Source organism: Cucurbita moschata, unplaced genomic scaffold (assembly GCF_002738365.1).
Source record: "Cucurbita moschata cultivar Rifu unplaced genomic scaffold, Cmos_1.0 Cmo_Scf00021, whole genome shotgun sequence".
In the NCBI taxonomy this organism is placed as follows: domain Eukaryota; kingdom Viridiplantae; phylum Streptophyta; class Magnoliopsida; order Cucurbitales; family Cucurbitaceae; genus Cucurbita; species Cucurbita moschata.
This window is the reverse complement of record NW_019268537.1, coordinates 4,248,576-4,263,558: the sequence shown is the minus strand read 5'-3', so window position 1 is coordinate 4,263,558 and position 14,983 is coordinate 4,248,576. Positions and strand designations below refer to the sequence as shown.

At 34.0% G+C, this 14,983-nt stretch overlaps 1 protein-coding gene across 7 annotated transcripts; it reads right to left on the bottom strand.

Annotated features, from left to right (window-relative positions):
• Nucleotides 1-1,497: 1,497 nt before the first annotated feature.
• On the bottom strand, nt 1,498-14,591 carry LOC111458674 (DNA repair protein XRCC2 homolog). Of its 7 annotated transcripts, none has more exons than XR_002713165.1 (11): nt 14,343-14,591; nt 14,043-14,196; nt 10,642-10,739; nt 9,329-9,399; nt 5,999-6,061; nt 4,762-4,896; nt 3,394-3,484; nt 2,456-2,492; nt 2,264-2,364; nt 1,978-2,057; nt 1,498-1,732 (listed from the first exon to the last, which is right to left on the bottom strand). XR_002713165.1 is itself a non-coding variant. In XM_023101448.1 (10 exons), exons 3-10 carry the CDS (start codon nt 10,671-10,673, stop codon nt 2,034-2,036), a joined length of 570 nt encoding a protein of 189 aa, XP_022957216.1. In that variant the 5' UTR covers nt 10,674-10,739; nt 14,043-14,196; nt 14,343-14,552; the 3' UTR covers nt 1,740-2,033. The 7 variants fall into 7 exon arrangements, 3 of the variants coding, with proteins under 3 accessions (XP_022957216.1, XP_022957215.1, XP_022957217.1); XR_002713166.1 differs by lacking the exon at nt 1,498-1,732 and adding an exon at nt 1,753-1,861 and having other exon boundaries at nt 1,979-2,057; XM_023101448.1 differs by lacking the exon at nt 1,498-1,732 and having other exon boundaries at nt 1,740-2,057; nt 9,329-9,415; nt 14,343-14,552.
• Nucleotides 14,592-14,983: the final 392 nt, after the last annotated feature.

Sequence of the window (14,983 nt, the reverse complement as noted above, 5' to 3'; positions counted from 1 at the left end):
TTTTAGAAAAAAAAAAAAAAAAAAAAAAAAAATACATAAAACATGGGATAAGAGGCCAGTGTCACACTCATGCTTGTCTAAGGTGTGTGGCTTGTAGCTGCGTATTAGATATTCTGATCATGCTTAGCATGTTGCCGATGTCCATATGCATGTTCCAAACCATTTTTACTTATTTTCATGTTAATTAGGTCTTTACTATTATTGCTATGGCAATGCGAAAATCATGTCTACACATGTCATTTCTGAAGATGTAGTATAGGAGATGTGAATAGTTGTCAATTCTTCCTACCCAAGTTATACGCTGTTAAAGTTGTGGTTGTTGCTTATTTGTTCTTAACCCATACCATTGCTTTCTTACAAACCAATTTTCAAACGCTTTCTAAAACTTTATCTATCTTCGCTTTCTAAAAATATATCTTTAAGGAACGAGGTCGAAGGTTTGAGCATATGTTGTTTATGCCAATGACAATCCAAATTGGGTGACTTACTCGAGAATGAGAGTAAATGTCACACAATCGTGTTGCGAGTCTTGATAGTGTGCGATTGTGATACATAACACGTTGTGAGTATTAACTCCTCAAATCAATGAACAAATACATGAGAACCTAAACTAACTAGACTCGATGTTAACATAAAATATAAATCTATTTGGCGTCACTTTCAACTTTAAAGTAACTTATTAATTCACATGTCAACTTGAGCATATTTCAACTAATTAAGATATATACTATTGGTTAAAAAACCAGATGTTCAAATCTGTCTCATGTAAAAAGAAAAATATAAGTTTAACGTGATTTCCATTATTTCAAGATCACTCTCAAACATTCCATTTTCATGAAATTATTTCTTCGTGTGATAACTTATTTTAGTAATTTATGTTGTTTCATATTAACTTTGAAATGATGGATGAGTCCATTGGTCACGCCAATGAGTGGATATACAAGTAGCTTACTTATACGAACAAAGATCAAAGGTATATTTCTAACATATATATATTTCTTTTGTATAGGTAAAAATACGACACTCGCTACTTATTTAGATAACTCTAGTTCCTCTAGAGCACATTTGTTATAGGATAGTAATGATAGTTTTGCAAGAACACACGAGAATACAAATGTCTTTTTTTATCATTCAAAGATCGATGTATGAGTTTAAAACTTCCCATCTTCGTCATTTAACAAGCATTTGTCAATCGTTGTGAGATCCCACATTGGCCCAACATCTTTATTATTCTTATTCATTTTGATTTGTAGAATCTAAATCGACATATTAGAGTTACAACATTTGATGATCGAAGAAAAATTAGAGATAAATAATAAACATCTTTTGTAAGGCTGGCTTGTTCAGTGTAGTGTAACGAGTGTACTCTGTTTGAACGTTTGAAAGTTTTGAATCATTTTATATATGTATATTTATTTAGCCATGTAGTAATTAGATCAAGGAAATTGATGAAAAAGAAGAAATTTTGGGCCAAAAAAAACAAATCTCTTATTGGTTTCACTGCTTCTCTCCTACCGCTCTAAACTGTTTGGTTCTTTTTCCTCTTTATTTTTTCACTCGGTAAAAGAAAAAGAAAAAGACGAAAGATTCATTCTCCTTTACCTATTTATTCAAACACTGAAAACGAAGAAAATGAAAGAAAGAGAAGCTCAATCCAACCAACCACGAACCAAACCACCTTTCCCTTATTCGATTAGGTCCTCAGTTGGACGCTAAACCCCAAACCATGAATACAAGTCAACAAAAAGAAAATATCACTGAAATTATTTACATTTTTGTATGATATTTGAGGTAGAAAACATCAACATTAATTTTTGTTGACGAGCATACCATAGTTTAAAACGCCACTTTTAGACGTTAACTATCATAATAAAGTAGATGCTTTTTAGATAGTTGAACAATAAAAACTTCAACTACAATGATAATAATACAAAACTTGGACATCCAAACGTTATTCAAATAAAAACAAAAGGCTGACCTGGAATCATAAGAACGCCCAAGAACTGGTCAGTGGCATATCAAACAAATGCAGTTCATGGTACCATAAAGACGCCAGCCTGCAGGTACAAATGTAAAATCCAAAATTTTTTCATGTAAGTTTATTTAGACAACAAATACATTTAACCCCTTATCCATTTAAAGTTAGTACTACGAGAATTTGAACCTCTAACTTTAAAAGAAATAATACATATCAATTACTATCGATGAGTATGGAGGTTGATGAGTTTAGTGATAATATATGCAAAATGGGTTGGTTTCTCACATTTTTGACAATAAATTTATCGAGGACACCCAGGGATGGTAGCAGCCATTCAGAAAAATATATTGACTGATGCTCACAACTGCTCACTGTAAGATATTCGTCTGCAAGGCAATAAAAGCTATCAGATAAATGACTGAATATATAGAAAGTTGACCAAATCATTCCACTTTTGAGCATAATATGTAATCAAACCTGAGCCTCGAACAAAAACTCTGTGCGTTACAAAAGACTGCAAAACCCAAACAAATTAGTCTCTTTCTAAGGTTAGAATGATCAAAATATCATTCTGGTGGAGTACTTTGGAACTAGACTAAAATGGAATAAGACTTAAATACAAAATGACTAATTTTCCATTATTTGTTTATAATTTAAGAAAGATTCTAATGATAGTGCTTAAAAATGAGAATGTGTTTACAGTTGTAGTTTACTATAAGAAGACATTCCAACAACGAAAACAAAAAAAAGATAGCGATCATCAAATTTTCAAATAGAAACTAAGGCTTGATATAATTTTCAATCCAAACAAATAGATATGATTTCGTTTAATAACTATTTGGATTTGATTTTGGTTTTCATCTTTTCTATCTAAATACTAGAATTCTTTGCCAAATTCTAAAAACATAACTACATTTTTTTAGTTCTCAAAACATGATTTAGATTTTGAAGACGACTTTTAGAAGTAGATAATAAAACAAAGAAACCATTAGGTAGACTATTCATACACTTAATTTTTAAAAACTAAATAGTTAGCAAACGAGACTTATAATACTCGACTCCAAAACACAGAAGAAGAAGGAAAGGAAAACATTGAGCCTTGGGTACACCGCGAGGACAATGTCTCCAGAAAATCAGTGAATGATGCATTAAATTCAGAGGAAGGTGATGGTAACAACAGGAGCTTTGGATGTCTTGTCTCTTCTTATATGATTTAGGCACTGTTTGATAACAATTTTATTTCTAGTTTTTTATCCTTAAATTTATGTTTGTTTTCTTCTTCATTCAGGCAATACCTCAAGTCTGGTTAACGTGATCGAGAGACTTGTTATCTTTAAAATCTGACAACACTTCTAACTACGCAAGTTATGGCTTTCATAAAAGAAAATATAGGCAGGGAAAATTTCATAGATTACCTGCCATGCAGAAGGCATATACTCACGGTACAAAACTTGTCCACCATCGGTTTTCCCATGTCTTGATTCCGTCTCTGATAAAGATTTTTCACTGACACACAAGTTTGTGAGGGTTAGTGTATGTCATATCATCAAAAGAAGCATAGCTAGAAACAGAAATATCAAAATAACAATGTCCGTAGTTTTAATATTTCTCAAACCAAGGCTAAAGGGCTATTACAAAAGGAACGCTTTTCAATTGTTGATAATTATTAGTTCCAACAGAATTTATAGTGATTAAAGCAAGAGTGTTTACTCATCTATGAATAACTTGTCACACAAAGAACTTAATATTCTTTGGAATAAATCTTCCAAAAAGTAGAAAAAAACATAACCCCTATTGAGAGAAGAGTACATCAAACGACAGAAAGATTGTCGGTTTGCTCTCTTCCTTTGGAATCAATTTTTCATGACTTATGGGATTGTGTTGGCTCGCGACAAAGTCTGTTATTCTATGATAAGGAAGTGCTCCTGAACCCTCCTTCTCAAGATAAAGGAAAGCACTGTTGAAGGCTTCTTTTCTTTTCCCCCCCATTTGTGGGAAATTTAGCTTGAGATGAACGGTAGGATAATTAGAGAGGTTGAGAGGTCTTGGGAGGAGTTTTAAGGGTTAGCTAGATTTATTTATTTTTTGTGTGAGTATATTAATTACACTTTTTGTAATTACTTGTCACATTCTTTTGGATTGGATTCGTTCTTATAGTTAGTGTTGGGCCTCTTTTTTTGTGGGCTTGTTTTTTATGTCTTGCATTCTTTCATTTATCTCAATGAAATCTTGTCTTAAAAAAGACTAAATATAGTTAAAGTGAAATTTACAGTTTCCAACTCATATCAATACCTGAAAAGTTCATCAATTTGGAAATCAAGGTCACACCATATAGCATAACATCATTCTCCTTATTTTTCTTTTGATGGAAGAACCAATGAAGGTAGTTGCTTCCTATCCAAGAAAAGAGAGATTGAAAATGAAGCAACCAAAACATGGGCAAGAATAACAAAAGAATTGGTGATACGTAGATTCATATCATAGATCTCCCAATTCGCAAAGCAAGTCTTCAAGCAATATGAAGCATAATAGTCATAGAGAATTGTAACAAGTTATTAAAGTACTTGACCATGTGAAAGAAGCATGCAAGTCTATGGATCAGAGTGAGCATTCATATCTCAAATATGAAACGGTTAAGACTAGGCACGTATCACCAATCTTGTAAAGCATACCGAGTTAGGCAGTAAAGTACAAGAAACATAATTCTTCAAGAGTTAAGACTATGCTATGCAACTTTTTGTTTCACATATGGGAAAAAAAGTCCCTTTTGGCCTTAAACTCACCGTCTCACTATGTCAGAAGATCTATCCCCAAAAATGGTAGCTTTTGAAGCAATAACAATACTCGGATGCACCAGCAAAAGCTTTTTAACTTCTTCTACGGCCGCTTCTAACATATTTGCAAGAGAAAAGCCTTTCCTGAGAGAGTAAATACATAAAATTGTCATGACACTAGGAATACATAACAATGGGAACACAATTGTACATTGTTGAAACACCTTTTTTTTGGATGATTCTCACAAAATTATGCATGCGAGAAAAAAGTTACCATTGGCTTGTATGAGGTGTAGTTTAGTATTCTTTTATTATTGATGGTATCTATATGAAGTAGTAGGGGGAATAGTTTTCTAATTTTCTTTCTAATAAGAAACAATCACGTCAATGGAAAGAAGAGGGAGCCTACAAAATTTATAGACCAGGGAGATAAAGTCAACCCCTGCAAAGGAAGGAAATGGAGCTTGAGACGTTAACTCGAAGAGATGATTTGGAAATAAGTATTTGAGAGAGAAAAACGGGGATATCCTAGACTAGGATGTTTAATCTGTTCTTTAACAGAAAGAGAGATGATGTTATTAAACCTTGTAAAAGAACTAATCAAAGCAGCAGAAACCACCAAACATTCCTAGTATGTCTAATCAACTTTCCTGTACTTCAAATAGAGAGTGAGATTAAAATGAAGTAATATCCTCCGAATTTGTAAAAATGCATCTCTGAGGCACAAATCACATGATAAAAAGTAACTGGAGACTTTCTCTATCGCAAACCCTACTCCATCAGTAACTCACAATAAGAAGCTCATGCAAGACTTAAATTGGAATGCCTGAAAAAGTATAACCAGAAAAGAAACATGGCAGCTAATAATCTCCTTTTCCCAAAATTTAGTGAGAATTCTAATTTGACAAGTGTGCNCAACTAGACAATAATCGTGGTATATGTCATTTGTTTTTTCCCGAGCATTCTATCTTGAATGCCTCACATTAAATTAAGTCAATTAATAAATTATTAGTAAAATAAAAAAAAAAATCATAATTTTTAGATTTAATGATTCCTATCCTTATTCAATCATACTTCAATCAAGTCATTGTATATAAAGTATGGATAGAGGTAGCCATTAAATAATGCAAAAATTCACCCATATGCAAAGTGTGCATATATATATATATATATATATATATATATATATATATATATATATATATATATATATATAATTAAACAATTTAAAATTTGAAGGCACTACCTGTTGTAACCCCACAAAGGCAAGGATGAAGAGACACGATCAACCCAATGATAAGCTCCAATACTAAACAGAAAGAAGAAAGAAATGATTCCCAAATTCGACATTTATACATACAATTGGCTATTCAATAAGAAATTAGGCAAGCGCAGTACGTTGAGCAGAAGAAAAGATTTATAATTCTCACATATGTGCACCTTAATACAATTCCAACCTTTTTTCCTTTCCTTTTTATAAGAAACCTGAAGTAGCGTTATAAAAAAAAAAAAAAAAAAAAAAAAAAAGAAGCAACCTAAAAGACAGGAGCAAGGAAAAACTCAATCTTTGACTATTATCAAGAGATGGACACCTCTATTTTCTTTACAGGTGATTATTGCCACTGTATCCCAAACAATAGGAACAAGGGAGCGGGGAAACTCTGTGATGACTGTCTTGCCCTTTTTGTTGAGGATCGAAAGGTAATGTTTCTGTATAGGGATTTTCTAGTTAATGTGATGGATTTTTTTTTTTTTTTTTTTTTTTATGGAAGGCAAGGGACGGAAAGCGTATTTGTCGGTTGGCTTCTTATTCTGAAATTGATTGCGTTTTAGTTGTTGAAAAGGTTTTTTGGTGGATGAAAGAGGCTAATCTTCAATGAGGTTGAGGAAGGCTGTCCATCATTTTTGTTCAACACTCGCTGGAACAAAAAGTTAACTAAGACCACTATTTCTATGGAACTAGAAATATCGACCATAGTACCCTTCTTGTTGATGAGTTTCTCTATCCAAATGGTTTGTTTTGGAAAACGTTGAAGAACTTTGATTCAGTGGGGCTGATAGTAGGGCCTGGTAAGATGTTATTGGCCATTGGAAAAAATCTCATTTGAGTGATGTGAAAAAGGCTTCGTCTCTGGTGATCATTGATAATTTTATCCTTGTTTCCCTATATCTGTCATCTAGCTCAATTAAATAGGTCTTTCTATCGATAATGGTTGTGAGTTTTAGAGGTGGAGGAGATGGTGCCATCCCTATGACTAAGAAAATGAAAAAGCCATTTATTGTGTTCCCTTTCTCGAGTGAGCTGTTGCTAGGATAATCCATAATAGAGAAGATGGCAAGTCCCCTGTGACCGAGGAAAACTAATGTACAGTACTGGACTGCTTGGCGTAGGTCTCAACCTTCACAAGGAGAGGCCTCAAATTTGCAAATATGGCCTGCCGCAGGGGGCTGTAGGCACACAGGTCATGCTAAAGGTTGGCTGTCACGAGTAGCTGGTCGTAGGTGTGTTCACCAAAGATTTGGCATGTCTAGTGTCACCGTCGTAGGAAATATGTAGCACGTTGGAGGTGTCGCCCATCAAGATTTGGGCACCATCGGGAGACTCGTCGTCACATAAGAGATTCACCTTGAGGGTGAAGGGATTCATCGACATAGGTCACATTGTCACCGGAGTCCATCATTGTAGTTACATAATCGCTAGACTATCTCGTCGTGGGTCATGCTATGCTTCATCATTGACTAGTCGCCACTAATAAATGTAATTTTGTGCTTAACCTTGTGTTTTCTTAACTGCCATTACAAGTTACTAACTTTGGAGATTCTTTGGCCATTCCTTTCTAACCTTAATGTTTTTGCTATTCTTTTTATCGATTTGGGATTTTTCCTTTTTTTCAAAATAGAAAATTATAATGCTCTTGTCTATTGCAGCCCCACACTTAGTTTTCATCCTAGAAGACTCCTCCTTTCTAATGTTGAGTTAGGAAAGACAATGATGTAGGTGAAAGATTTTTCAATTCATTTTTGTTATCCAGATTGCTAGCCCAGAGCTCTTGGAAGGATATTCAATTTTCTCTAGAAGTTTATTTACAATCCAAAGTTTTAATCAATCCATTTATGGCAGATAAGTTTTTGAAGTTAAATGATGAATTTTCAGTTTTTGAATTTGAGGGTAAGTGGAGGTAAATTGGTAATTTCCATCGGAAAATTGAGAAATGGTCACAAAATGATAGTTCCCATCCTAAGTTGATATGGATATGGTGGTTGGATTTCTTTGCAAAAGCTTCATTTGCCTTACTGGAAAAGATATTGTTTTGAAGAAACTGGGCAGCATTTTGGGGGTTTAGTTTATCATACTCCTAATTGCATGGATTGTTCAGCTTTTAGAATTCAAGAGAAGAAATTTTAATGTGGCTTTATTCCAGCAGAATAGAGATCATTGACCAAAAATATGGAATGGTTTGTTTGATAACTCCAGAGTATCTAGACAAGCTTGCACATTTTAGATCATTTTCCATTGTTACTTGACGCAGGAGCATTCATTTGGGGTCCTTCCCCTTTTCAGTTCTACAACAGTTGGCTTATTCATTCGGAATATGGAAAAGTTATAGAGAAATCCCTTGTTCAAGATTGTTCTCAAGGATGGGCTGGATTTTTTTTATTAGTTCAAAGCTCAGAAAATTAATAGAAGATATCAAGAAATGATATGCTGAATTTGAAACAGAAAGGAAAAGAAAGGAACAAAGTCTCATACCTGAACTGGAGTTCTTTGATGCAAAATCAGAAACTAATGTGTTATCTCCTCTGAGCTAAACATCAGAATTGCGATTAAAGGTGAAATTATGGAGTTTTATTTCTCTGAGGAAAGAAATTGGATTAAAAATGTAAGTTGCATTGATTAAGCTTTCATCATTTCTTGGCAGCTAAAAAAAGAAAAAATCTGATTGCAGAACTGTTTTCTATTACTGGGGCTTCTCCTCTTGCTTAAAGAAAATTTGAGCAGGAAATTCTGGGGTTCTCTTTTTTATATTAAAAAAAAAAAAAAAAAAAAAAAAAAAAAACCAGGCAATTGTCCTATTCCTTCTAATCTTTGCTGGTCTACGGTGTCTTCTTATATTCTTATTAAAAGAAAATTCTGTTCTTATTGCTCCATTTTCTCTAGAAGAAATAAGAATGGGTATGAAAAACCTAAGAATTAGGCGTTAGGCCCTGATGGATACACAATTGAATTTTCTAGAAAGATTAGTATTTTTTGCGAGAAGACTTTCAAAGGTTATTAGAGGAATTTCAATCTAATGGCCACCTAAACTCTTGGCANTAGCCCCCCCCCCCCCCCCCAAAAAAAAGAACAATGAAAGTGCGTTAAGACGAGTATTTTCTACAGTACTCTTAGTAGCAAAACCAATTTAAAGTCCTTTGGCATAAATGACATGGCAGAGGAAGATAGAAAAAAAAAACATAAGAATGCAATCATCTTTATCTTTTATGTTCATGAAATAAATCGACAAATAAGAAGAAATTGGATACTCTATCTAGCAGGAGACGCATCACGAGGTTCCAAATTATTTTTAGCACAAACCTGTCGATCATGAGTAGATGCAACCGAATTCCAAGGTCATCTCTTTCTTTTTGAAGTTTATGGTGCATGGTCTGAAATTCAAAAGGTCTAAAGAATTAAATAGACAAATTGTACACAATGGAGGTTGCAGAAAATTATAGAGAGCCAACTTGAAGTACAAAGGTGGATAAAAACAGGAGATTGAAGATGCTGGATATTTGAATTAAAACAGTTCTTTTATTAGAAAACAGAGGGAAATTTTTAACGGCCACCAGGTTTTTGGAATGCCTATCAGGTTTTAGAATAAATTCAGCTAAATCTGCCATATGAGGATTAATATAGAAGACCAAAGCTGTCTCTTGTAGCCTCCAGGCTTCACTGTAAGGTTGAATCCTTACTTTTCCTTATCTTGGTCTACCACTAGGAGGTCACCAGACTGCTTCTTTTTGGTGGCCCATCATGGAGGAAATTATGAAATTGACTAGTGGAAGAGATTTCAATTATGAAGGTAGGCTGACTCATTGTTACTCAGTGTTTTTTAGCATTCCGTCATACTACAAATTAGTAACTTTTTGAGAAAAAATCAATTTATACTCCTAAACTTTGAGGGTTGCATCAATTGTGTCTTTGTAATTCATTTTCTAGCATTCTTTGGGATCTTAGCTTTCCAAAGATTTAATTTAAAGGGGGAAATCTCAAGTAGCAAACGAAGTTAGAAGGGAGACCAATAGAGAATCTTGCTATCCCTTGTTATGTAATTATATCCTTTTATCCATCAATTGAAAGCTTTTTCATTCACGGTTAAATCACCATTGAACCCAAAAGTTTAGGCTGATGTGTTATGGTATATTTAGTTTTGGGTTATTGTGAGACCAAATATGGAAGAATAATACATCGTCTATATAGTAGAGAATAATACATGATTTGTATAGTAGAGGATAATACATGATCTATATAGCAGAGTATATATTAGTACACATGGAAGTCCTAAACCAATAATAGTAAAATTACAATAAATGAAAAAAAGACTAATAAGCTCCTATATTTACCTATTTACTATTAAATACAATTTGACAGTGTCCTCACTTGTGGTTGCAAACCCAACAAGTGGAAATCAATATGAATTGGAGAGAGCTACCATTGAACTGAAAACTATAAGTTCATGTCAAATTTAATTTTTTTACATATAGTTTTAACAACTTCTTTGGTTTATAGATTGAGGCTTTATTCCTTTTTGTTATTTCATTTATTAATGAAATCTGTTTCTTAAAAAAAGGTATGCGAATGAAATGCATGAAGAAGGCTAACTTTGTTTTAAATAAGAAGAAATGTACCTTGAGAGTGGCAAGAAATTCAAAACTGTCATAGCAACGGATGTAAAAGAATCTTCTCAGGCATGTAGTATATAGTGCATCAAAATTTCCCCAATCTCCTGCGTTTGTGTGACTTATCAAATACATTTTTTTTAACAAGAAACAACTTCTCATTGGGGATATAATGAAAATGAAAAGGAAAATGATCAAAACATACAAACTCCTAAAGGTAGTGAAAAAAGAAAATAGAACCAGAAATAGGACAAGACAACAGAACAAGATCTTAAAACAATTTCGAACAAAAAGAACGACCAAAAAACAAAAAGGACTCATCAAACCAAAGCTCAACTCCAAAGAGAACTTGAACACAACAACTGAAAATAAGAAAATACAAGAAAAAGTAGGCTAAAATCCTCAGCCCAAAAAGATCTAACAAACCAGCTGAGATACTCCACAAACGAGAACCCCAAAACTTGAATTAGGTAAAGACCAAAAAAAGCTCTCTGGAAACTTTAGTAAAAAAAGGAGTCCTTAAAATGTTGAAGATGGAATTCCCCGTAATTCAAGATCACAAGCTTCAATAAGAGATACAAATTTGCTAGGCGCCAAAGAGGAAGAATGGAGAATCCCCTTATCATTTTCTTTAAATAAAAGCTCAAAATGATTAACCATAGGCTCCATAAGAGATTCCACACTGCTTAGGCTAACTTCATATTCAACATCAAAGTCATCACACCGAGAGGGGTGAAAGATGAACTGTAGGGTTTTGAATCACCTTATGAATAAAAAATGTACCTTATGTGGAGATAACTTTATGACTACTAGGAGTCGGGATTGAGGGCTTTGATGGAGGTAATGTTAGTAAGTTCTACTACCCCATTGTCTTAAAGAGGAGACCAAGAGACATGAAAAACTTTCTTCAACTAAATCAGGATCCATAATATTATCCTCAGTGGATGACTAAGAAGAAATGATTGGCTCACTAATAATAGCAAGTTGTAAAGAATCCTACGGTATTTGAAAGAAACTCTAGGTGTATATTATTTTAGAAACATAACCATTTCCAAGTTGAAGTGTCACTGATGCATATTGGGTTGAAAGTACTACTGATAGAAGATCTACTTCTGCTTATTGTTCTTTTGTTGGAGGAAATTTAGTTACATGATGTGGTAAAAAAAACAAAATGAAGTGGACAAGAGTGGTGTTGCAGTCAATTTAGGGCCTTACCCAATTGAATTTGTGAAAGTATATGGATTAACAGAATCCTTGAAAAACTGAAATTGTCTCAAAAGACACCTATGCACGTCTATTGTGACAACAAGACTGTCATTGCTATAATTCACAATCTAGTTCTACATGATAGAATGAAGCATACTGAAGTTTACAAGCATTTCATAAAGGAGAAGATTGCTGCATATGTAATATGCATATCTGATCTCCAACGACATAATAAACGGCTAATATTCTAACTAAAGGGCTCTTGAAAGGACAATTCGATCAACTTCGTTGGCTGTGGAAGACATCTATAAGTCCGCTTGAGGTGGAGTGTTTCTTTATATTTTGTAATATTAGATATGCATTATGTATATACTTATTATTTTAATCTGTAAGATTTTCTTCCTTATTGGTAGATGGTTTTTCTTCCATATAAGAAAGCCTCGTATTTAATCCATAATATACAAGAAATACAATGACATTTTCTTCTCATGCTTAAGTAACAAATAGGGAAAGCCTTGAAGATGGACAATATGTGTAGCCATTTATTTTTTATTTTAATGAAAATCTTCCATGACATCAAATCTCCTCTGTACCAAAACTTCTGTCCCCTTTTGTGTCTACAACATCTTCCCAATTATTTTTCCCTCTAATACCCTATGGATTATTTCCTCTACACTTTTTCACTACTCTGAGCTACTTGTCTAACACTTAGATTCATCTATCTTTTCTAGAGACACAAGTTGCGCGTTCATTAGGATACATGAAAATAGTAAAAATCTTTTTAGGAGCATCAAAACTAGGGAAAACAAAAAATACTGTCTCAAACTACTTCAGCAAATGATGCTCTACTTGACAACTGTGGTTTCCCTTTTTTTTTTTTAATTAACGAGAAATGAAACTTTCTGTTGGATAAGTTAAATGAAACTAATGCAAAAAAGGTACAAAGTCCACAAGTTCTCCATCTCCCCACCCAAGAAACAGACAACAATATTTCTTAAGCAAGCTGCGTGTTCATTAGGATACATGAAAATAGTAAGAAATGTTTTTAGGAACATCAAAACTAGGAAAGACAGAAAAGACAGTCTCAAACTCTTTCACGAACAGATACTCTACTTGCAATTGTAGTTTACCATTGTTTTCTTTTTTATTTTTAAAACGAGAAATGAAACTTTCCATTGGATAAGTGAAATGCAACTAATGCTCAAAAGATACAAAAGTCCACAATTTCTCTATCTCCCCATCCAAAAAACAGCCAACAATATTTCTCAAGTGAAATTACTGATTATGGATGACCTCTCCACCAACTGTGTAGCAAAGCTTGGAACAACATGTATACTGGAGCTATTGGCATGAAAGTTCACCCATCTTAGTTAATCACAAAAGCTACTTTCATCAAGAAAAGAAAGAGAATAATGAAGGGCATAGAAAGAAACAGCCCAACATAAAAGGAACTTCCAAACCTCAAACTAGATATACAAAAAGTGGGGTTCAAAAAAATCTCCCATTCCGCTCGAACCATAAGCAATGAGGATTTTCTTGGGCACTTTAAGCTTCCATAACAAGGTAAATAAAGATCAAGGATGGTGAGAGTCACACAAAAGATTAAAGAAGATTTACAGGAAAAACCCTTCAGAGGGTCAAAGGGATCCAGAGAAAAAGTTCCCACTCCCCCACATTTGCACAGACTGATTCCAACAAAGAAAGTAAGGATCAAATATCCCCAGCCTCCCTACCGGACAAAGACCGGTGAAAACATAGATTAAGCAATGAAGACCTTCAAGGTCGTCAATTTCATCTCCAAGGCCAGAGATTGAACCAATCATTGTCTTAAATCGTGATTGGAAGCTAGATTGCCAATCTTTCTTGGAAATTCTCCATAGATATCTTAGAATATAAGCAAGGTTATTTTTCCTTCGCTATTCTGTGTGCACATCAAAGAAATAGAATCCTCCAAGAAAAATAGTAAATAACTAATATTTTACTGTGAGCGCTATTTTCTTATTAGGCAAGCAGAATAGCAATCATCAAGACTAGCTCTATATCAAATGTATAACAGAAGCATATGTACAGATTAATAACTCAAAGACGCAATAAATCCTAGAAATGACCCGAGACATTACAGATATCATTAAGCAAAATTTCAGCTCGTGGAGATAACCTTGAAGTAAATATATTATCAATATTAAATGGCACAAATAGCTCACCGCTGCCATTTCCTTCCAAAATTCGAAGCTTCAAAACTTGGGAAAGCCTTGAGATGTCAAGACGACAATCCAAGTCAATGAACACCACCGAACACTCCAAGCCTCCATAGCGGATCCCATTCCACTCCTTGGGAAGAATGCAATTAACTGCAGCCTGCTCACAGAAGCAGTCTACTTTTAATATCCCACAAATTGTTCTCAAATTCTTTCGAGGTAAATCACCAACAATTTTTCATCGAAGTTGTCAATTATAAACGATGCAAGAAGTTCAAACGGACAAATTCAACTTGATAATTAGACCTGGATTAAGATCTGCGTCTTGGCGGAACCAGAGGGTCCAACAAGCTCGACCACATTGCCGACGTGGAGAGGAACTCTGTGGAGAGGCGGAACAAGCAAGGAGGTTCGCTCTTTGTGGACTCTAGTAAGCATCTCCGCGGCGGTCTCATCGCCGTCGATCCACTGGCGGAGCGCCATTGCAACGCGCTTATTTGGCCGGAACCCTGCGACAGTTTTTACGTTGAAGATTGAAAGAGTATTAAATTTATGTTCCTAAATTATAGAAAATACATTTAACTTTCTATTAGTTTCAATAATAGGTTTAAATTTGTTAAAAAAAAATGTTTTTATAGTTAGTTTCATTAATATTTTATTCTACAAATATCTCAACTTTAATAAAATAAAATAATAAATAAATAAAAAAAACTCCGAACTTATAAAAAATTACATTAATACCCTTAACTTGAATTCAAATCTACAATAGCTCGAAGCTCAAGATCAACCAACGTCCTACTTGTGACACATATAAGAAATTTGAGAATTAACTGTCATGGTCATAAAAAAAAATTTACACTGACGAGTTTAAATGCGAGCAATTAGGCCTTATCAGTCAAATTGTCAAAGGTTTGGTTAACATCAAAGAGAAAATGCATCGTGGCAGT

Coding starts and splice junctions, on each gene's coding strand:
- LOC111458674 (XM_023101447.1), bottom strand. CDS start 14,519: ATGGCGCTCCGCCAGTGGATCGACGGCGATGAGACCGCCGCGGAGATG. Junction 3,485..4,761: donor TCTTCTGACATAGTGAGACG/GTGAGTTTAAGG, acceptor CTTGTGTGTCAG/TGAAAAATCTTTATCAGAGA. Junction 2,493..3,393: donor ATATGCCTTCTGCATGGCAG/GTAATCTATGAA, acceptor TGGGTTTTGCAG/TCTTTTGTAACGCACAGAGT.